This window comes from Manacus candei, unplaced genomic scaffold (genome assembly GCF_025592945.1).
Source record: "Manacus candei isolate 608988 ecotype Guabito, Panama unplaced genomic scaffold, ASM2559294v1 h1tg000037l, whole genome shotgun sequence".
NCBI classification, from domain to species: Eukaryota; Metazoa; Chordata; class Aves; order Passeriformes; family Pipridae; genus Manacus; species Manacus candei.
This window is the reverse complement of record NW_026138085.1, coordinates 3,645,135-3,669,707: the sequence shown is the minus strand read 5'-3', so window position 1 is coordinate 3,669,707 and position 24,573 is coordinate 3,645,135. Positions and strand designations below refer to the sequence as shown.

The 24,573-nt window shown below is 39.2% G+C and overlaps 1 protein-coding gene across 3 annotated transcripts in view; it reads right to left on the bottom strand.

Annotated features, from left to right (window-relative positions):
- SLIT3 (slit guidance ligand 3) overlaps window positions 1-24,573 on the bottom strand; it is a 477,653-nt gene that overhangs the window by 433,753 nt on the left and 19,327 nt on the right. For all 3 annotated transcript variants that reach the window (XM_051793681.1, XM_051793682.1, XM_051793683.1), the window contains 2 exons: window positions 22,472-22,543; window positions 19,844-19,915 (listed from right to left, as the gene is read on the bottom strand). In XM_051793681.1, coding sequence (XP_051649641.1) covers window positions 19,844-19,915; window positions 22,472-22,543 — 144 coding nt within the window. The remainder of the gene's footprint in view (window positions 1-19,843; window positions 19,916-22,471; window positions 22,544-24,573) is intronic.

Genomic DNA, 24,573 nt, shown 5'->3' with positions numbered 1-24,573 from the left:
TAAGACACAATCTTTTTCTTCAACCCTTTTTCTGTTGTTTGACAATAAAAACAGTCTCTTGCTTTATCCTAATGAAGTGGACCTGAACTAATCACACATAGCTCCCTGTTCTAAACAGGAAGCTGCGTCCTGTAAATTCATTTATGAGCCTGTCTTTATGCCCCCTTTGTTCCCAATCTACCTGACAAGTTAACTTGGATAGAAGATCTATTTTTTTTTTGCTGAAGTTTTGATCTCCAAAAGACACCTGGAACTTTCATAAATCTACTGCTACTTTGCACCCAATATCTGGTTTCCAGTTTTCCTGCACACTGAGTAATCTCACTATCAGAATTCAAGAATTTTTGGAACTGAAAGCCCTTCCTCAGAGATCAAACTAATGTTGTGGGGTTTCACATGGCAGAGATTTCACATGGCTACCATATGAATGCGTCTTGCAAGATAAAGGGGTGATGGGAGGAAAGAGGAGTATTAACTTCTCTTTCTGACACCTAGAACAGATCAAAGGCTGCTCCTGCAATCCTGCTCCCAGAGCCTGTGCATCACACACACCACATGCTGCCTTCAGCAGAGACAAATATGGGTTATTTGCTAGTGCTTTTACCAACTCCCCAATTTCACTGCTCAGATAAATGAAGAAAACAGTAAATAAAACTCTAAACAAGAACATGAGAGATACTAAGCACTACTTTGCATTTGGGAAAGGAAATGGGAAGATGTAAAACTGGATTTGCTTACATCCATGTGACATTTCACAATTTTATACCTAAATAAACTTAATCTTCATCTTATTTAATTCAAGTTCGATGGTAATGTTCTACTTAACCCTCATCAAATTCATTACTTCAGCTAAGCATGTTTATCTTCTAGAGTAACAGGATGAAACATAAGGAAGAAAAATACTTATGATAATGTAGGGCTTAGCACTCCTCAGCTCCATCCTCATCCACCAGTTATTGAGAAACACTCAACACATTCAACTTATTTAGCAATCAGAATGAAAACTACTATCAGTGAAATGAATCTATTCCACACATGGTCCAATATTTATTCCTGTGGCTGACTGTCACTTCAGATCTCACAATGTACACACAGTCACCCACTGTCAACCCAAAGTCATCTGACTTATCTCAGACCCAAGGAATATGTTTTAAGAATATTCTTTGCTCTGCTTGCAAGGATTTCACAAATGCTGAGTTTGTCCTTATTGTTTTAAGCCAAAGAAACTAATGAAAATCAGATTAAGTTTCTAGAACAGGAGGTTTTACACCAACAAGCAGACAATATCCGTACTAACAAAAAATTTTATTCTCAAGGTTAGAAAGTTTGCAACCTGAGAAGTCAAACATTTACAACTTGCAGTGGCATGAATACCTTACAGAAAAAAAACCAAACCTTAACATCAAATTCTTTCTCCCTAACTTACAATCATATCAATCCAGAATATTAAACATTTAAATTATTTCCTATTATTTATATGGCCCAACACTAACCTACCTGTGATGGAACAAATTCTCAGCTGCCCTTCTAAATTGTCCTAAGTGTTTGAAGATTTCATCCAGTCAAAAGTATTGATTTTCTTTCAAACCTTACATGAAGTAAAGTCCAAACAAGGACACTTTTGCAAAGCTCACATTGGGACCTGCTCTTCACTAGCACTAAAATTTTCATATGGGTCTAAATTTATTTAATATTTTTCACATTATATTGTTAAAAATTAAGGTCTTTTTACACTGCAGCAGTGAGCAAACTGAACCTGTGTGTCAAGGTCAGGGCATCCTTGCTTTGCTTTAATTCACATAAACTTGATTTTCAGAATAACCCAGCAGCCCTGGTTAGTGCTCCTGCACATGGTGCATCCTCCACACACTGTAGGTACACAACATTTCTGCCCCAAACCAGAGTTTGAAGCTTTAAGGCAAAGCTGTGTGACTATGCCATAAAAAAGTAAATTAAGGTAACAAGAAACATTTGAAGAGTCCATGGCTACTGATGTCCAGGTTTAAGCTATGGCACTCTCCAAAAGACCTTCCACCACTTCCTAAGATTTATTTCAAGTTGAAATTTCTACCCAAAGTCATTTGATTCATAGTTGGATTCTTAGGGGAACTCAGAGAACGAACAGGGGGTTGTTTCTTTTGCACATCACCTACTGTATTACAGTTGTAAATAACCAAAATATAAGACTAGATCACCTCATAGAAACTCAGACATACTTGCCATAGGATACATCTAACATGCTTATATTTATTATGTGCCAGAAAGCCACCAATAGCCTAGGAAAAAAAAAAAGTCCCAGTTACACCTCTTATTTCTCTTCCTGGGCTTGAGAGAGAGGCCATTAAGAAAGTCCTCAATACTGAAGTATCAAAGTACCAGACAGGATGTTTTTAAATTCCAAAAAAGAGACACAGACAAAGATTATTTAATGAAAAGACCAAATGCTCTGAATGGTCATTTATAAGCAGTTTCCTCCAGTTTGACAAAGAAGTGCCAAACACAGATGAAATGCAGTGGGATAGCTCCTAACACGAGCCTAACAATAGTTCCTAACAAGAGCTTTTCACCATCACGTTATTGCCTAAATCTTAATCCTGTCAGGTGTTCAATTTTAATCACAGCAGTATTTCTGATTTCATAACAAGCACCTTGGAAATGGTGAAGCCTTATATTACAACAGTGAAACAAAAATGGTCTGCAAAAAGTTCATACACCAAATGAGCTAAAATCCTGTAAAATGATTTTGTGGACGTTGTTCTTGGGACGGCACTTTATCAACAAATATAGATATTCCTGATTTTAGATTAGGGACTTAAAATAGAAACAGCAATATATGATACCTGGAAGTTGAATTTAAATCAGAGTCACTTTTGCAACTGTAAGTGGTTATATCATGAAGGAAGGACATGTCTCTGTGAATCTGAATAGTGGACTAGAATTAAAAAATTATCACTTATATTTTCTCATGAGCGAAATCAGACAAATTCTGTCACACTAAATCGTTGGGATTGTTCAGACTGGGAATGCCACCTGGGACTCAGCACACTGCAACATAAAAACTTGGAAGTGGCCTCTTCCCTCACACTGGTTATTTTGGATGCTGCAACCAGTCCGTGTGTGTGCACAGCCAGCACCACCCCAGGTACAGCCGGGGCCAGGAGGGAATCTGGGGCACAGAGCCAGGCAGGATCTGCTCCAGATTATTTGACCTGGGACTGCTGGATGAGAAGGCAGCTGCTGAGTCTCCCATGCATTTTGCACTGGATGTTTTACAGCTCGTAAAACCTGCAAAGTATTCCGGGAATCAGGAGTGCTGGGCAGGATGATCCCTAATCACCCTGTGCCACAGGACAGATCAGCTCCAGTGCTGGATCAGAAGCAGCCCTGGATGTGCCCAGCATGGAGTCCAGACTAATAAAGCCTCCTGGAAGCTGCAGAACTGTGCAGAGAGGCTCTCCAGGAGTCATATCAGCTCTGGCAATACCTGCACTGAGTCAGATTTATTAAGTCTGATTAGACACATGCTGGCTACACAGTCAACAACCTCCACACACTGCAACTCCCCCCACCTTCCAGGCTGCTTTAACCACTCCTGTGCAAGGCAAATAGAACTTGCCATACTCTGGTTTGTTACTCTGCTCCTCAGGTCCCCAGAAGTGACCCAAAAAAACTGACCAGGCACCAGCTGCACACAATAGTTCTTGGTGTGTAAGCAATGGGATTCCAGGAGTCCATATGTCACCTCCAAGGCATCCGTGAAACCAACACACTGGGACAGGCTCATATTCACCTGTGATTCTGCTGGAAGGTGTTTAGGGAGCTGTAAATGTTAAAAGCTAAAAGCTCATACTTCTGTATGCAGGAATTCACTGCAGAAGTGAAAAACTGCTTTTTCTGAAATTATTACAAATTGCTGGCGCACTTTTAAAACCAAGATTGCTTAGAAAAGTGAAAAATTCAGTCTAGGGTATAAACTTATCTAGAGTTTATTTAAATTTGGATGCCAGACAGTTTCATCCTCTCAAAATCCCTCATATAGAACCAGGCATGGCAGTGATTTCACTCTTCTAATCACCTTAGAGGAATGCAGTGTTTAAATGCCAATGTATGAAATTCTGGTGTATTGGAGGAGCACTTCTATAAAATGTGTGATGTCATATATAATAATATTCATAACATCATATATATATATGCATGATATCTTTGCCCACCACAAAAAATTCATAACTCCAGCTGCAGCCAAGAGATAGGAATATGTGCAGATGTGTATATAGACATATATATGCACATGCATATCCATGTATCTGTGCCTACATGTCTATAAATATGGACTTGCTCCTTATTTTACTTCAGCCAGAGTCCCTCTGTCCCAACTCCTATGCCCTTCCATGCCTCTAAGTAAGCCCCTTTTCTCCCAGTTATTTTGGATGCTGACTTCTATTTTCATAGAAAACTAATACATAAATTTCTGTACTTCTCAGCTTTATCATATCACAAACTGCATTTTCCTGCTTTATTATTCAAATGGCTTAAAATACAGATTTAAAGAATTTGTGACCTTTAATAGTCCCATCCATGCAACAGTGTCCTCTGGTTTATTATTGTTTTCTTTAGAGCAGCCACATTTAGCATCAAACCCACTGTTTCAACACAGGACAAACACTCCCTCTCCCCACCCAAAAAGATTTGGCTCCTATATATAACAAGTGCCAGTTTTCCCCTTCCTCCCTCAGCCTACTGCCCAACTGGGGGTTTTTATGTCCTGAAGGCAAAGGGATGGAGGGAAACAACCCCTGTGTCAATCACAGAATATCAAGGGCCCTTAAAAAAACAATGGAGAAGTTATTAACTGTGAAATTCTTACCTTCCTGGCTCCAACCAGGCTAATCATATTCCTTCCTCTGTCTGAAGCTGGGATAGGGGAGAAACTTAACTATTAAGATTCCCCTGACTATTAAAACACAGAGTAGGAAACAACCAACGAAGGTTGGAAAGAAACAACACTACCAGCCTAGAAGTAAACTGAAGATCTTAATCAGGATATTCCATGAAACAAATGGAGGAAAAAACCTTCATTTCACAAAGGTTATTTTAATATTTACTGTATTTTTGCTTTATTCCTTTTCTTGTCTTCTGGTTGAGTCAAAACCCCTCAGTATCAGTAGGGAAATTTTCAATTTGTTTTCCAGGTCATGTCTCCTCAGAGGAGAAACTTTCTGCGGGTACTGGCTTGAGCTGCATCCCTCATGTTCACACACTTGGAAGGGTCACATCCAGTTCAGGTGCTGCTGCCTCATGGGGCTCCACTCACAGTAATAGCAAATAGAAACTAAATCTAACCTGTACCATAGGCATGATCAGCATATCAGAGGCATGATTAGCACAGATGGAAAAGAACAAGATGCACAAGGAAGCACAACCAGTACTAGAACACTGCTCAGCTCACAACCATTTTAATCTTTTTTCAAGAACATCTTAAACCAGATTCTTTGCTACAGCAAATTATAAAGAAGAATACACTTGAAGAAGCAGGCAGGGTGACACCCCTCCCATGCAGGATATCCCTTCCTTATATCCCTTCCCTCTCAAGGCTTTTAGCACCACTGGAAGGTTTCAGGAAGTTCAGAAGAATTTCAGAATTCAAATGAACAGGTAAAAAAGAACATTAAAAATCTCCGAGACCTGTGCATTCCTTATACAATTAATTTGGAAATTTGAAAAAGCTTTAATGCAATAACAATCCTTCTTGACTTCTCTCATTCATCTGCACACAGGGTGTACAAATACACCTCAGAGTGGGTCTGAGAAGCAACATTACCAGATCACACCAAACACAACTGTATCCAGTATTCTGAGACAGAGCATCTTCAGCTTCATACCTTGTTCTCACAGCTGCAGAAGAGTTTTGAGCAAGAAACAAATCAAAGAAAACCCAAACCCCCTTTACTCCAAGGTTACAGTGAGTGGATGCTCACCAAGCCCATGAGAAATTTCCTTCTTCAACATTCCCAAGGGGCACTCACCTCCTTCCCAGGGACAATACCAAATCAATGCAAAAGCAATGCAAGTATTGTTTATTCAAACTTGGCAAACTGTGCAATTTCCCAATGCAACTTAATTTCTCCTTAAGCCACTGACTTGATTTGAAAGTTCTGAATGCCATAATATCAGTAACTTCAGGCAAACTGCAAATATTGAAGGCAGGAGTAGAAATCACCAAATTTCCATGGCTATGAGGAAAAAGCAAAGTACCAGACTCCTGCCAGACAATCTCACAGCAAAAGGTCCTTATACCCAACTTTGCTTTTCATTTGAAATGCCTTGCAGTATTATATTAACTAATACTACACTTGCATATTACTGAACACATTCCACCCAAAAATTTAGGTTCATACACAGACTCTGACAAACTGTCAGCTTTATTGTCTCTGAGTAGAGCAATTATCTGGTTTCAACCCCATGAATGTGTGTGAGACCCATCAGCCTCTGAATCCTGTGCCTGCTTTTCTACTGAGCATCGACAGCTTTACTACCAAATCAAAATTACTCATATTTGTCATGAAATAAGTAGCACTCAGTTCCTTTCCACACAAGTGCAACTACTTCAAAGTTTGATTTAAAATCTATATTCACATTGCTACCTATTACATAACTCATTCTCCAACAGAAAATCAAAACTACAGTGCATTTAAATTTCTTAAATAGGTAGCTTTAAAGGAACAGTCCTGCTACTTCAGCCTTTAATATGCAGAAATTATCCAAGTAACTTTGGGATCACTCCCCAATTTGGTCATTTATTTTATTTCACACTCCAAACATCTGGGTCTCATTTTTGGCAAGGAGCAAGCTTGCTTTTTTTCCTTTGTTGTTAAGAGCTCCATGGCATTGTCCTTGGAGAACAGCCTCGGGGAACATGATGCAGTTGAAGGAGTTTCTACCAGTTAAAAAGAGAAGCAGTTACATCACAAGCTTGGGAGGGACCAAGAAGCAGTAAAAATTACTTAATGCATAACAGGAGACTCAACCAGAAAGACAGGAGTTCCTGAACTCCAAGGAGTAACTGAGTTTTCTCTTTTAACTGCACTGACTTGGGAAGCAGTAATGCAGGAGCACAGCCAACTGCCTTCAATGCTTTCACCAGAAAATCCTATTAACATCAAGAAATATGTTGTGTTCATTAATGTAACTTCTTCTTTGCTTTGTATCACTTCCCCTCAGTAAGGAAAAACAGTCAAGATGCAGCACCCATTAAAAAAGCCAACCTTATCCATTACTTTCTGTCATCACCTCTTTATATTACTACCCTAGGAAATAAAGCCAGACGAGATATAATGGAATTTCAATAAGGTTGCTATGAGGAAGCCCAGGACAACCATATTACAGGATTATGGTGTGGGATAAATGAACCCCTCTATCCATGTGACATGTTATTACAGAAGCCTTTCCAAAAGCTGTGAGAGATACCACTGGAAGTTGCTAAGGGACCATATTTTGAAGGAAAACTTTACAGGAGCTACAACCTCGAGATCCCTTATTCCAAACTGAGCAGACTGGGTGGTCCTGGTTCACATTTTCAAAGCTGTCAGAAGTAATAACCTTTATTAGTAACTTCTCATTAGACTGAGAAAGATTATCTCCCCTCTCCCAGAAGCAGACTATGTGTCTGTGCAAAGTGGCAGCACACACACACTGGGAGTCTATAACATTTGATAGTTTTCAGCATAACATTCCTTTTTTTTTTTCCTAAGGATCTCTTCCTAGGAAAAAATCTGACATTAAGATGGAGGGTAGAACCACTAATAAGCATTATACACACAGGATCTCTGGCTAGGAACAAACATTGGCAAAAGAAGTATTAGGAATGGGTTTAAATTTCAATGTTTTCCCAAAGCCAACACGAAGAAACAAAAAAAGGGGCCTAATAACATTCACTAAATGTCATTAAAAAGTGTGATCAATCCCTGCAGGGTAGAGAAATGGACAGAAGTGTAACTACCAACTTCAGTGAAGATGAGAATAGAGACTCAAGTCTCAAGAGTGTTTCTTAATGGCAACACAACTGCAAGGAAATCCTATAAATCCAGAAGACACACAAACTATGTGGCCAACCTCTTAACTCAGTAGCATCTTTATAAAACCACTCAGTTACATTCATGCAGGACAGCATTTTATATCTGCCTTTTGCAGATTTTAACATAAGAGAACTAAAAATTTTTTTAGCTATCATTCAAATAAATCTAAAAAAGCTTGATCAATAAACCCTCAAACACAGAGGTGTTCTTTGCTGAAGCTGCTTCTCAGTTTCTGCAAAGCTTTTAGTAAGTTCTCTTATTTCAAATCTGATGAAAAAATAAAGAATTCACACAAAATCTTCAAACTTTTTTATCTTCAAAACCCTAATACACAACGAGTGGTTACTTTTTTATTTTTACTCCACAGACTATGTGAAAAGAACAAGACTTGATCCAAGGAACATTATTTACTGGACTATCCCTAAGTGTCCATCACCTCTAATACTTCATCAATTTTTGTAACATAGACATTTTGTAAATAGTCTATTTTGTAAAATAGACCATTTTCTTACACCAGAGAGCCATCTCTCAGGTCAGAGCTGAAAGCCTAGGAAGAAAGCACGAGGTAAATTTTAGCATGCACGTCTCCAAGCCACGCTGCCCCTGTTGACAAGTCTTAAAAGTCTATATTAATCCAATTAACCGTTTCCAGAAGTCAGAAATTGCAGTGAATAAAACTCACAAGTACAACTTTTATTGCAATTTTTACCAGAAAATATAGAACTGTCCCTGTTTGATCTGTTTTAATAACCCGATACCGGCCTGGCTCACCACGCTCTCCATATATAGTCAGGAATGCTCCATGGCACTGGGGTGCTCCTTCTCCCTGGGGCTATGTGCCAAGCAGAGCTATTAAAAAAGGAAGGCCAGCAGGAGCATCTCTCCCCTGAAGTCAAACTGGATACTTAAAAAAGGGCCCACCTTTCAAAGCCAATGGAATGGCTACAAGGAAATAATTTGGTGGAACAGAGAGCACACTGTACACTTGGCTTCAATCTGAGAATGAAAAAGCAGTTCTTGACTCTGGGAATTCCCTATCACAACTCAAAGGACATCTCACTAGGAAGCCACAGGTAACCAGACACAAAAATCTGTCCTGTCTAAAAACTGAGCATACCCAGTTTCTGTGATAATCACCTCTGAGCCACTTTCCCAGCAGGTTATCAAATTCTGGGGTCAGTTTTTCTGAAGTGCTTCAGAACCTGAGAGTTTCCACTTATCTCCTGTATTCTTAATATATACTACATTACATCTCACCCCACTCAGAGTTATCAAACACAAGTATTAAAATGTGAATGGAATTATCCATAACACCTGCATGAACCCCATAATCCTCTTTTCTTCTCAGGATACTTCTACTAGAACAGAATCCTCTCTTCTTCTTTGTATACTCATACTAGAACACCTTGACAAAGAGAAAGATCTAGAGAATAAATCATCTCTAAGCAACTAAGAACATAATACTAACATGCAGTTAACTAGAAGCCAACAATGGATTAGTTTATTCTTTTCTATGTAGAAGGAAACCTGCAGCTTGAAGGGAGCTGTAGTTCAATGGGCACAGTTAAAAGGGAGTTATGGTAGAGGAAAAGCAAAATCCAGACTGTACTGATCTCATCAAGGACAGAAAGGCTTCAAGATCAACATATTCATGTATTCTCCAAGAACAAAAGGAGGTTAAGTACTTTGAATTCATCATCGTTCCACTCAGGAACAGGATTATTTAAGGATTGCTGTGCTCGACAGCATGAAATTCAGCCAACACTTATGGTATTTCTGAGATGGCAAGCAGCATAATCCTTCTAATATGAGGAAGCTCAAAGAAGCAAAACCCTTTTGATAAAATTACTTAAGCTAAATAAAGTTCATCCAAATAATTCTGGACCACTGATGCAGAAGTTCTTACCCAACAGTAACACAGACACTCGAGTATTTCCTACAGATCTGAAAGAAACAACTCCTAAATCCTTAAGTGTTTTGCTTAAGCAAATACCCCCATAAGTCTTCATCAAGTATAAAAAACCCTACTAAAATCAAACAAACAAACCACAGGAAAGAAGAATGTTTCAGAACTCTGATGTCATGTCCAGTGCTGATCAGCTACTCCAACTGAGTTTCGGCTACGCTGGAGTGGAAGTGTCCTTACTCCACTGGCTTTGTAACCACTGCTTTCAGAAGCTCGAGAATCCTGTGGCTACAGAACCTCTTGTCAACAGAAACAAGACCCAAATTTGTTTTTCCACGAGTTCTTGTGGGTCAGTGACCTGCTATGAAAATGTTTTTGATGAAATCAGGTTCGTTTATTTTCATGTTGTTAAAATAAACCTCTTTGTTTTGTAGCCCTGCTCAGATGTACTAATGCAAACCAAACCCCACTCACTGAAGCATGCATCCTGCTTTCTTGCTCGCTGCCCTTTGCCTCTCCTGCACTTTTCCTGTGTTTGGACTCCTCCTGTGCAGGCCCATTGACAGAGCTGCTAATGGCTTCCCTCGGAAAAGAGGGGCCGATCTTTTATATTTTTTTATTTAATGTTTACAAAAGAAATAAAAAAGTTCACTCTTGGACCAGCAATAACCAAGAGCTTGGCTGTCCAGCAATGGCTGAGTAATATATAACTATATAATTATGTGCTACAGACAGGGCAAACTATGAAATCTGAGGGTATTAGTGCCCTGTAGGAGTCCAAAGTACATAAACAGTTATTGGAAACTATCATTTTCCCAAATGCACATACCCAATTAGAAAATACAACCTCAACACATCTTCAAAGAATAAGTGGTTTCTCATTACTTTATTCACTGAATAGTCCCCAAAGGGTAAGACAGTGACAGCTACTGCACCACTTGAAAATTTATTTCAACAGCAGTCCCATAAAAATAAACACAAAGAAATACAGTTCTTATTCACTTGACTCATGGGCAAGAAAGAGCAGGAGGGATTAATCTTTGAACTAATTTACCACTGCTAGAGGCTTAAAAAATCCTTGCTAAATAAAGATGGTGCAGTAGAAATTCAAAGCAGGAGGTAGTGCAGGGAACACACAAACCACCAGTTGCTCAGCACTTTTTACCTGCTCTTTCCATTTTACCTCCAGATTGCTTGGACAAGACCTGCACTCATGCAAGGTTACTTATCAAGAGTAGAAGGATGACATTGCTACCATGTAAGTCTGTCTGTGCCACTCACATCAAGTACAGTCCCAATAAGAGTGTCTTTCTGATGTGCAGGAACACATGTTATCAAACCTGATATACATGCAGTGAGTTTTACCAAGCTGACTGTGGATTTCTTCCCTGAATTCAGCTGCACCTACTTTTTCAGTCCTGAAACTTCAAGTGCAGCAATTGCAGAATTGTTTGGCAAACTGACAGCTTGCCATATTTTTAAAAGGATAATAGACAAGGCAAGGCAATTTTGACTTTTTTCCTCAAACCATCATAAGAAATATAAACCCTTTCCAAGCATATAACCTGTACTGACATCAAACAGCAGCTCCTCTGTGTGCAAAGACACATCTTTCAATGCTTGAAATCATGCTTGACTAATTTCCATAAAAACTAAAGTTAAATGCTTTAATATAAGGAAAAAAAACCCACCATCAAGTTCCAAACCACAGATGCCTCTCATTTGAGGTAATACAACGATCAGAGCACATGACAGGGCTGAGCTTTACTGTTTTTCAAGTCTCCAGTGCCCACAGAACAACGAAGTCACCTCCAAAAAAGCCCCAAATATATTTTTGTGTGTGTGTTAAAGCTTTTCCTTACACTTCTATAAGTCAATTTTTAGAAACATCACTGAAAACACAACTGACCTTTTAACAATGTGGTTTAAACTCTACTGGAATACTTGGAATAGAACCACAGACAGCTTTATTAAGACACTAAACAGGAGATTGACTTTCTCTGTAGGCAAAACACAGACTGGGGACCTCTCAGAATGCCCAGGTTTCACCCCTAGGAGCTGTTTCATGCTGGGTTTTTTTCACCACAGTCTTACCCCACTCGTGATCTGTCCTTGCACTTGAACCACTGTGGCTCCCAAAAAATAAACAAGTTCTACCTGCAAGCCCCCATTCCCAGGAGAAGGTAAACACTAATTAATCTTGAGCTACTGAGACACAGATGTTACACAAGTGTCTGTGTATATATATTGCAGCCCTACTGTGTTGTACATTTATATTACAGCATATCAAGTTCTAACCATGACTAGAATACATATTGTTAAGATTATAGTAAATTGTCCCCCCAAAACACTTGCTATTTTGCCCTTCTGAAAAATAACATGAATTCTTTAATTTCAAAGTCAGAGTAAATACCTCAGCCTTGTGGTGACGCTACTACAGCCAAAATCAAGTAAAATTTTCTGCAAAATTAGTATACATAATAGAATATATTATTGACTGTGAACTGGGTATCTGCACAAACGAGGTCATATTTGAGTATTTTCATCAATTCTGAACTGTTGTGAGAAGCTTGACTCTACATGGAAATGTATGTACTAGACATCTTGCAACATTCCTTTCCAAAAAGGATGACTTTTTGGACTAATAGTTGCAAATTCTCCTCCTCTCACAACAATTTTTTTATTGACTGCCTATCTGAATTGTGGGAACAGCAAAGAGAGAGTTCTTTTAAGTAAAAAAAGAAAAATAATCATTCCTGAGCATATCTGATGTATCATTTACACAAATGACTAACATTTCTCTAAATTACTGCCAGTTAAGTAGCATCAGAAAAATACATCTCTGTGAAATCTTCCAGAGCAGCCAGAGCACAGTATTGACAGATAAGTGAAGGATGTGAGCCATATCTTGGGAACATTTATTTTGGCTGTTTGAGCCAAGAGCGGCACATCACACTGAATCAAAAGCAATATAAAATTAATGAGCTTCCTTCTTTCCTTCCAAGAATTAACAAAGGTGAGCAATCAGCTTGAGTCAAGATGTGACTCAATATGATACAATACTTGCATTCCTCCCCAATGACTGACTGAAGTGCACTATTCACACTCAGCCTGTCCATATCTATTTTATTCTTTTATTTGTAGAGACACACCCTCCATACAGATACACCAAGAGCTATCCTGCCCTTGCTACTGTTTTTTATCCTGTGTGATACTAAATGTTAACTCAGGCACTGATCACACAGCTCAGCAATAGACTATTTGCATATTGTATAGCAGTTTCCATCATATACAATAAATAAAATTCACATCTACTATTTTATCTTCTCCTTATCAGTCACATTCCTCAGGGAAGCTACTGATTTTTGCCTGGGTTTTTGTTAAGCAAGTCTTACAGGAAACAGGGATTCCTTACTGGTGACTTGACAGCTCTTGAAATTCAGATATCCAGAGTGGGATGAAGGGCAGCTGGAAGTCCATTAAGGACCTCTGCTCCAGGCAGGAAAAAGCAGCACAACTTGCCAAAGCATCTCACAGTCCTCTCCATGGAAAGGACAGCATATCCCTCAGACCTAAATGGTGGTCAGCCAGTTCAGCAGAGGCAGAGTAAGATTTGGAAAACATGATAGGCAGCTCAGTTTCTTGCAGCAGATGAAAATCAGAAATCACCCAGTACTTGAACTGCCTTGGAGTCCAGCCAGCTCTGTATCCCACCTCCACCAGTGCCAACATGCAGATTATGGAGGGCAAGAAGGTATGATTCTCCTCTACAGCCCTGCCAGCTTCCCACCTTTTCTCATCTGGATGAAGGTTTAGTGTATTTAACAGCCCTCAGTGGAGATCTCTTTGATAAGTATGATTTCTGCACTCTGTAGAAAGAGTAAGTGAACACCCCTCCAGAGGACAGCTGAGAGAGGAGACTGAGCCTTCCTCTGGTCTTCTGGTTCTGAGCCAGAATCAGCATCAAATTGTGGAACTCTGTGCAATAATCTGATGAAGGAACTTGTGAATTTAGAAAGCTGTTACATGAGGGTGTTGCTCTATTGTTATCAAGCTCAGAAAACTATGCAGATAAAGTACTGATAATAACAGGAAGCAGTAAATAAAATATAGCCACTTTAAACTGAAGACCCACACTCCAAAACAATACAATTCTTCAGCAAAGTAGTAAGACTTTACTATGCAGGTTGAGCCAAACAGTCCCTCCAAACAAATTCATAGCTTTGCCATGGATTTTTCAAAGACACTGTCTGAAAGGGAAGCCTTGGACAAACCCCAGACTGGAGAGTGAAAAGGAATGGAAGTGACTCAAATAATACTGGGAAGATTCTGCAGCACAGAGTGCTCCATTCTCCAGGATTGTCCTGTCAGAATCCAGGAATAAAACCAACAGCACCTGGTCGGATACTCCCACCCAAAACATTCTGGTTCCTCATGCTGGATAACCTCACAATGTAAACACACAGACAAGCATTTGAAAGAATGCTAAATTTTCTTGAAAAGGGAAGGTAAGAGAGACTCCTTTGTCAGATACTGGTTACAGGATTCCCTTTTTTTTTTGACTGGAATAATTTCTCAAAAGACATGGGACAAAAGTTATTAACAGAAACTGCTTTCCCTCATTTACACAAGATGACATCACTGGCACAGACTGGGATCTCAGATTAGACAGCACAGGATGGTTCCACCCTAATGATGGTGGGCTTTGGAGCAGTCATTTTGCCCAGCAGGAAAGACTAACTCAAGTTTTGACATATGGAACACCCAGTTCCTCAGGAGTCAGGGGTGATGCCACTGTCTCTGGTTTGAACACAAAGAAAGCCAACCCTCCTCCTGCAGAGACACCAGAGCTTCCAGATGCCTCCAATTTACCTTTCACAGCCTCCCTAGAGGGGCAAGGCTGAGTGTGAAGAGCTGTCCTGGCAGCAGGACACAGGTAAAACCTGAGCAGTTCTAAAGCACCAGCAGCTCCTGGGCAGCTTGGTAGCAAACCTGGTCCTCCACCAACTGACTTGTGGTAGTTCGAGGAGGAAGAGGGAAGTATGCAAGTAATAAAATTGATTAAACATCAGATCACAGCTTTAAATCCATTTCAGCATGTTTTTGTTCTCCTGCCTTTATAGATAAGCATTTTATGAGCATGGATTTCAAATTAGATATGTTACCCACAATGACAAAGGGAAACGGAGACAGAAAACAATAAAGCTTTTTTTCTGAAAGGTTCCATTCAAACTGTCTGACATCTTTACAGATCCATAAGGCTTCTTAAATGTGCAGTGTACACAGTCCCAGAAAAACATCCAAACTGCACACACTGCAAGCCCTGCATAAACACTGTGGGTTTGTCCACACTGCCAAAGATTTGCTTTTGTTTAGAACAGCAAAGAACTGCTCAATGCTTTTATTACTTTGCTGGCTGCTCTGCAGCACCTACCAACCTCTCCTCTCAGCGTGGTAATTATGGAAGATGCTTTTTGTATTACATGATTTATTTAAAGCCTGTTCAATCTCAATTTATGAAATCCAGATCGTGAAGCATCACCTAACAATTTATTCTTCTCCTCAGCATCTTTGGTCACTGATAGCAATTCTGCAGTACCCTGTGCCAAATAAATATACTTTAATACCTTAATGAAGCATTTAAGAAGCTGCCTACAAAGATTTAATACATAGTAGCATCTCTGCAGTTAAAAGTCAAATATAATTTTCATTTTAACCTCTGTCTTCACATGGACAAAACCAAAACCATACATTATATATGCTGGGGTTAAAATTTGGATTCTAGCTTTTTGCTTCTTTCTTAAAGTAATTATTTTTCCCAACTTCGAGAAGATTTGGCCATGCTTATACATTTCCCCCCCCTCCCCTAAACAACAAAAACACAGTTTTAGTGCTTTCAGATGTTGAGATCTTTTATGCTAGTTAAAGACACTAATTTGAGTAGAAAGAACCAGCCATCAGCCAAAGTCCAGTCTTTTGAAGATTATACAGCTACGTGACAATTTCTGGCAGTTGGCCGTGGAAAAGTCAGGATCTGTTGGTGTCTTATATCCTGCCTCATTTTTCACATGAATGTGTGACATACATCTGGTTCTGGGAGAAATGTCAGTTCATCTTTTAGGCCCACCAGTTTCGCCTGTTGCTTCTTGATCCTCTTGGCATACGAAATTTCATAATCATTCTATCTTAAAACCATACACAACGTCAACAGCAAAGCATGAAATTGAAACACTAAAATCCAAAATAGATTTGGGTTTAACACTTTGTGCCAGTACAGCCCCCTGTTTGTATGGGCTTGTGCTACATCCAACCACGGAAAACAAAACCAGGAAAGGGGATGGAAGTCAGACCTTTCACAGTTAAGTACTAGGAAAAAATTACTGAAGAGTAATAGGAAAAAAAAAAAAAAAAAAAGAGCTACAGTTTCTGAAAGCTTCTGTACACCAGGCACACACACTGTGGTAAAATTGTTGCCCTGGCAAGGAGGGCAGACTATCACACTTTGCAACTGGCACATCCAAGTTTTAGCAGAATGTTTCCATAGCTCCTTAAACACTTACTGAACAGATGCACATATCTGCCCTGCCCAGTCTATCATCCCTCATCAATTAGGAGCACTTTTTGGAAAGAGGAACTTCAGAGCTACTTTGGTGTCTCATATCCTGCCTCATTTTTCACACGGACGTGTCACACACATCTGGCTTTGGAAGAAATGTGAGTTCATCCTTTGGGCCCACCACAAGCCTGTTACTTCTTGATCCTCTTGGTACATGAACTGTGATGGCCAGAGAATCCTGGGAGAAGCTGAGCAGCCTGAGAGGAGACACTGAAGTCATTCCAGCACCTCAGAGCAGTCACACTGACCCAGGAGTTCTCCAGGATTACACTGCCCAGGAGCTGCTTGGTCTGAGGCTCAGTGAGAGTGTAAAAAGAAGGAGACAGTTAAGCTATGTGCAAAAATTATGTCTGTTAGTGTTGTCTCAGCTGCTTGACTTTTTATGGTCAGCTACCTCACCACTCATCTTTATGTTCTGGAATAAAACTTTATAAACTTACTGCGATAAAAGTCCTAAAAAGATTTCAGCTTTTCCATGCTGAGTACGACTGGTCATTCTCAAGGATTCTGAATCTTAGGATTCAACAGGACAATATACATTGAAAACACTGAGTTTTCCTAAGAAGCAATGGTTAAAATTCCTGTAGACTTGGAAAGCTGAGTACAAACATTCCAAAGTCAGAAGTGGCTTCTACCTTCCCCGAGGCTTCACTTCTCAGCTGTGTGCTGTCTGTCGTTTTACCAAACCTTGCATGATGTGCTTCCTTCAATTGATACTGCCAAACTTTGAGCCAATATACAATTTTGACAATATCCTGCTTCACTGGCACTGTGAGCATTGGCATCCCACATAAAAAACCCCAGAGTAAAATCCAAATAACTGGAGGACCATCCCCACGGTGCATTTGGCAGCAGTGGGTAACAGCTCTAAAAATATTTCATTTAAAGTCTACTTAGGTTATGCAGGACATGGCAAACAAAATTCTGCTAATTTACTCAGATCATAACAATGCACTTGCTTCCATATCCAGATAAGTGAAAATATAATGAGCTACAACATTCACCTGAGGTTGTGGGCCTTCAAATGATTGCCATGAGGTGAGAAGTGGAACAACACACTTCCTCTCTTACTTTGAATGAAAAACCTTTATATATGGTATTTTGCCAGGAACAGAAATTACTCCTGTTCTTTAAAGTCTGACCCAATGCAGCTGCTTTGTTTAAAACTAAGTTAATGATTGCTTTTTCATTCACTTCGATAGATCAAAAAGAACGTTATTCCAGAAAATCAAAGCAATATAAGCGATTTTTATTCATTATTTGAAAGAAATTAAATGGAAAAAAGCCAGTTTCTTGGTTTTTTTAAATGCAACCAGCATACTTTCTTCATTAGCATTTTGCAATATTTGACAATACTTAGTAAAACAGCCTTAATATCACCTAAAATGTTGCAACTTAGCCTTTATAAGTGTCGCCAAACTTTCCACAGTTCATTCTCCAAAGCCTACTGACTCATAGCAAAAAAGCCAGATTTATAGTTTTGTCCTAAAAGTGATTTAAGCTAAAATCCCAAAAAGTTGCAAGTTTCCAGGCCTCCCTCTCATACTACATTAATTTAGGAAATATTTTAATGACAGGCAATCCTAAAAGAGAAGCAGAGATGCAAAATGTTCAGCAGGCCAAGTTAAGAGTTCTCACAGGAGGAAAAAAAAAAAAAAGTAAGACTTTCAAACATCACAGACTTAAAGAGACACTATTAAAGGTATCATATTTCCTAACTTCTTTCACAAAATACATTGTTTTCGTTTGCTGACAGAGAAAATGTCAAGATGACACTTGAGTATTGTTTCTGGCTACTAACTGCCACCCCTTCTCTTGAAATTGTTTCAAAATTCATTTCATAACTAAATGAATCTTTATCTAAATAGAAATATGAGAAAGATTTAGTTTTATATATATATATATATATATACACACAAATATAAGCTTAAAACTAGGACTTACTTAGGATACTGACTCTCCAAGATGAGCTAGAATGTGAATAAACTGTTTTCTACAGTGTCAGGCTCTGTTTAATTTTAGAAAACTAATCTCTGGTTTTGTCTTGTTGGTTTTTTTTTTTACTGAAATAAATCAGCTGTGGCAAAACTTTGCTCATAAAAGTACTTTCTAATGGAATACAGGTAAAAATGGCTTACAATTAGAATTTAAAATCCATCTCCTTTATTGCCATAAGCAGAGCTTTCTAATGCACGACAAAAATCCTGAGTAAATTAATTTTCAAAGTTCGGTGCACTAGTCAAACAACTCAAATGCAAAACTAATCCTGAGATCATCTGAAACAGCTTTAGTACATCTGCTCAATACTCCAGACTTCTCCTGAACAATTGCTGGTGGGCACTTAACTCATGAAAGCTGCTTTGGAAAAATATCAGTGAGAAAATAACGAGTCCTACAAGAAATGCCTGGCAGAGAACACTTCCCAATCAAGCATAAAAAACCCCCTGCATTCCAAACCAGCTTGTGATATTGTCACCTACCTCTAACAAAGAATAATTCCACGAAGTATTTCAGCATTACAGAGATTTTGTTCTGCTCCCACCATAAGAAGACAGAATTAGTGCAGTTTCATGATAAAGCAGTTGGATATAGCATTACTTTTGTCCTTTTTAAGTTTATACTTCTGCAGGGCCACTAGCTTTCTATAAACTGATTCTCCATTAGGAGACTTATATTCACCTTTTCTAACTAAATTTAATTGCTACCAAAAGGAGAGGAAATCTACAGTCTGTTCTGTAAGTCTTGCTTGATACTCTGAAAGTACTGCTGTCACTGGCATTATGCTACTTTAAGGGAAATGAAGCTCATCAGAAAACTAAGTACAAAGGCAGTTTTAGAAATACTGTGGATCTCTAAGGAGAGAATTCCAACTTCCATTAGCATAGACATATATATATAAAAATAAAAATATATATAATCATACAAAATAATGATAAAAGATCTTTTCACCCACATATCAATTTTACAAGTTGCCCACATAACATCCTTTTGATAGTGTTATTGAGGCTTTGGTTTCACTGCCACCAGTTCTGTTTTCTTGGCAAGCACCTCTACACTTATTTCAGTTATTAGCCATCAGGTAACACAAATTCAGCAGTATTTAAAAGAACACTTTAATTTAGGCAGGTGCTCATCTCTGTTTTTCCTAAAGAAGGTTAATTTTATAATCATGAAATATTGTGGATGGTCACTGATAGTGAGGTAGAAAAACTGTAGCTTTTCCACAGGTGTATAAATGGAGATACTTACAGCCGTTCCAGTTGTTTCAGATCCTGAAAAGCTCCACGTTCTATCACACTAATCTGATTTTCTTCCAAGTGTCTGCAATTCCAAAAATACCAGTTAATTTTAACACAATAAATAAGAGCTTCCCCACTTCTCCTCACATGTTACAAAAGTGCTTTTCACAGAAGTATCAGTAACAGTTGTAACTGGAGATTATTTTAAAGCCTGGACAGAGCAGCACTGTTCTTCTTGGTCACTGAGAGGGAACTGCTCCAAAATTGCCTCCTTACTGCCAGATTTGTACACATTTTTGTTTCTAAACTTCTACAACCATAACCACTTTGCTCAGAAAGGTGTTGGTCTAGAGCCTGGCTGTTACATCCTCAGTATGTTCCTCTGCAACATAACTGAGATATTGGAGCCCACAAGAGGAGCTCACTCAATGGAAATGTATTTTTTTTTGTCCAGACTTTATTCTGCACAGATTTCAGGCTTTCTCCAGAGCAAACTCTGGTAAGTAATCCAAAGGGATTCAATCTCCCCCAGAAACAGAGCCAAGGTAGCTCTGTGACACAACTTCAGGGTGTAAAATCACCAGGGACAAGTCCCAGTTTTCCACTTTGCCTGATCCTCTTTGCTACACACCCTGAAACCAAGACAGGGATAAGTTATAAGCAAAGGAGACTGACTTCCCTTTGATTTACAGTGTGCAGGGGATGACTGTTCATTTACACAGCAGAAATGCTCTGAGGGTGAAGTGGAAGCCAAGGAATAGATACCAACAGTCCCACTGAGCTCAGCTTTTCCCTCCCTTGGTGCTGCCTTCCAGCACAGCCCCATTTCTGCCTCTGTAAGAGCACTTGGGTGCAGGGACTAAACATCTCTGAGTGTTCCAGGTGGTTTTAGCTAAAGCTAAGAAGGAAGAACTTAACACACAGTAAGTGTGGGCTCAGTGAAGACCAGGGAAAAAGGACTCTCCTTGTCTGTTCTCAACAGCCACTCCTCTGCCCTCAGTTCTCTGAGGATGCTCAGAGCTGTTCAACAGGAGAGCAGCAAAAAGGACAGACAGCAAGAGAGTGTTCCACAGCTGAGACCATGTAGGAAGGTCAGAAAACAAAACTGAAAAAAATCCAAACACATGAACCAAAAAGGTTGCTAAAAGGAGGGAGAGGAAAAACTGCCCAAGGAAAAAAGATGGAGCTATGAGGGATAAAAGGAAAAGGTGCACAAAGGAATATTTTCCATGTTGCTTGTTTGAGACCAGAAGAGTTTTTTTTCTGCTGTGCTGTTCTGTGAGTTTGTTGCAGATCACTTGTTTCTAGTCCTCATTCTGACGTCTGCAAGCAGGACTAGGATACCTGTCTAGGATCACTGGGACAGGCTGCATGTTTCTGTGCTTCCCACCATACCCCCAACATACACAGGGGATATGTGGGGGACATATGCCCCCCATAGGGGTTTAGTAACGTAGAATTCCAGAATTATGAAGAAGAACTAAAAAAATTAAGAAAAATCTGAAGGATGTTTTATTCCCAATGGCAAACATCACACTACTGCAAGGCTGAACAAACGAGTTATGTAAACTTGTAATGAACATAGGACAAAAAAATTCATATAAAAAAAATGCAGCTGTACATTTTGCTTATTGTTAAGGGCATAAGTGACTGCAGCAGCGTTAGACAATGTCTGACAGTATAAAAACCCAACAAAAACAAAACAACTACTGGCATTAATATAGTATAGTTCATGTATTTTAATAGACTCCCAAAATGGTATTGACAGTTGGGATGGGAGCCAAGGAAATTTAAACAACTCCACTGCTAGAGATGAGAGAAACATCACAGGAACACAAAGTCTTCCAATACATTTGAAGTGTTTCCTTAGTATATGACAAGTTGTTCAAAAGCATTAAGGTAGCAGAAGAAATGACTTGCCTTTTCCTTAGCAGGACTTAAATAATTAATTGAATTATCACTAAATGATAATTCAACAGTTCAACTGTTGCAGTTTTAATATTTTAGAAGCTACTCAAAGGACAACTTTTCATCACTAACTTAGTGGTGCTGTTTGAGATTCAGGTAAGAGAAAATAGGAAACCAGGAATGACAAATTCCTGTTTCCCCTTTCAATGTTCATTTAGGAGCGTGGTTAAGCTCTTGACTGATACTTTGAGATCATGAGACAGCACTACCTAAAATACTTGTGTCACTGCATACTAGACTAAAAAAATTCACAGCTTTCCTTGTGTACAACTTCTACAGCTCTCCTTAATGAACTCCTGCAAAATCTTCTGCAAAAGTGCTATTAATGGCACTGTACCCTAAAGTGACCAAAATCTCAAAGTCCTATTTGCTAGTGTTTCAATATCATTGATTTATGCATCATTTAGTGGACAAAGTTTTTACCACAGGATTTATTAAAAGCCAGTAGGAAAGAATTAAATAGCTCTGAAACTGCACTCACTTTAGCACAGAACTAAAATTTACTGTTTCACATCACAAACTGTTCCAGTTGCCTGGTTTAAAAGAACAACAACTGAATAATATGCAGAAATTACCACCATTTGCTCTCTAGAATTATGGACATCTCAGTAGTAACACCCTAAAACAGTCTTGTAAAAGAAAAAAAAGACAAATTTTGTGTTATACTCACAAGACACGAAGGTTCTTCAGCCCCGTGAAGTCCGTCTTCGTGATCCTTGTGATATTGTTTTTTTCTAGATCACTGCAGAGGAAAAAGAAAGCAGCATTCAGGCACTATAACTGACACCCAAATTTCCATTAGCAGAAAGTGTTTCAGTCACTGGAGCATCTCCCAGCTGCTCATATTGTACAAGAGAACATTTCCATTAAAATCTCAAAAAGCAAGTCATCAATCCCGATGCATTTTGTCTCCTCCTCTATGTTGCTCTCATCTACGAAGATTCTTCCACTTTTATTTCTAGTTTTGATGCTCCCTAAAAGCTTCTTTCTCCCTCCAAGACAACAATCTTGTAAGAAGCTGCATATATTCAAGACCCAATTGGTATAATACAGCTGAAACATGAGTCCTAGGCCCCTAAATTAAGCTCAGACTTTAGGGTTACTCTAAACCAAGTGAGTCCAACCTGCTGCAGAAACTTAGGCCACACAGAGCCTGAAGTGAGGACAAGTTAGTTCAGTGACCCTTAAGTGCAGTCCTACTCAGATGACTGGAATATTTACTGGTGTCATAGGTCCCAGTTTGCCACTTTCTTTAACAGAATTAAAGCAGTATGTGATACATTAGAGATAAAGTGCTTAATAACATTGGATTCTACTTCTAATGGGTTTTGATAGACATCAAAATAATACTAATAAAATCCTTAAGTCATAAAATGGTTTAAGGATAGACATAAAGTTTAAGAGTTTATGCATCTTAGCACAGGACATATTCCTAGAATACAAGAAGCACACTCTCCTGTCAGGAAGACATTTTCTTTAGCACAGATGGAAAGTAAGGAGGGAAAGTTCCTACAATTTAGCTGTATGAACAACACAGCCAGTATCCTTATTTGCCTTATGTCAACTATATTTAAAAAAGATCCACTGAAGAAAAAAAAAAAAAAACACAAAGTATCTATAGGGCACTTCCACTGCCTGCACCAACATTCTCTTCCATTGTCTTTATCCTTGCCATTAAATCATACTTTTTACCTTTGAATCCCTGCCTACATTTTTCAGATTTTCCAGCTTAATTTCCTCTTCTGTTCTCAGTTCAGTCCTTCCCCCCTGGTGCATCATTAACCACTCACTGGTGCCCCAGCATGAGCTGACTGCAGGGAGCATTGCAAACAATGACATCTGGAGCAAGTAACACATAAAATAGCCTGTGTTGGACTTGTATATTGTTCCCCACCTGCTTTCCATGGCATTCCATCACAAGGTTTCCCTTGCCTTTATCTCAGAGAAGCTCCAGCAAAGCATGGCACTAAGCTGGTTGGAATTCAGAGGCAGGCAGGAGCCAGGCAAGGTGTACAGGGCAACACAGTGTCAGTGACCACAGGTTTTGTGCAGTTTGGTAAGACTTGATCACCAGCCCAGCTTTGCTCAGCTTGAACAAGTGCATGAAGAACTTCCATTCCTGCCACATACACAGCAATCTCTCCACCACACCACCCCTCCTGCCCAGCCCCAGACACCAATCCCACACATCAGCACTGTTCCTCTCTGCTTTCAGCCCCAAGCACACTCAACATCCTCCCCCTGGTGAAATCTGCAGCTCCCTAATCTCAAAAAAAAACTTTAACATTCCTTGATCAATACATATCTTGAGATTGCTTTTTCCTCTACTCCTGCAGACTGGCACAGTCTATACTGTACACATAATATCAATTCTATTGCTCCTTTGCAAAGGTTATTATCTAAGTCAGAGTCTTCCATTTCTGTCAGTCAAATTACTTGCACAAAGGTCTAACTTTAGTAGAGCCATTCTTCATGAAGATCACTTTCCTCAAACCATTTTGATTTAATTGCTGCCTCTGTTTTAAAAACAGTGTTTACCTTTTGAATATTTGCCCTTTCCAGCGTGTTTTTCCTCAAGGTTTATCTGCCATTTGAAGAAAAACAGAGTAAAACTGTGATGAACTACTGTGTAAAACTTCCTCCTGCAGCTCACAGTAGGTGTAACCCTGGCTGCAGAGCAGCAGACTGCCACAGGTTACCCCATTACTCAATTAAACTTTGTGACTCTGAAGTTACTGAACCTATGCAGACATTAGTGGTTTACAGCTGGTA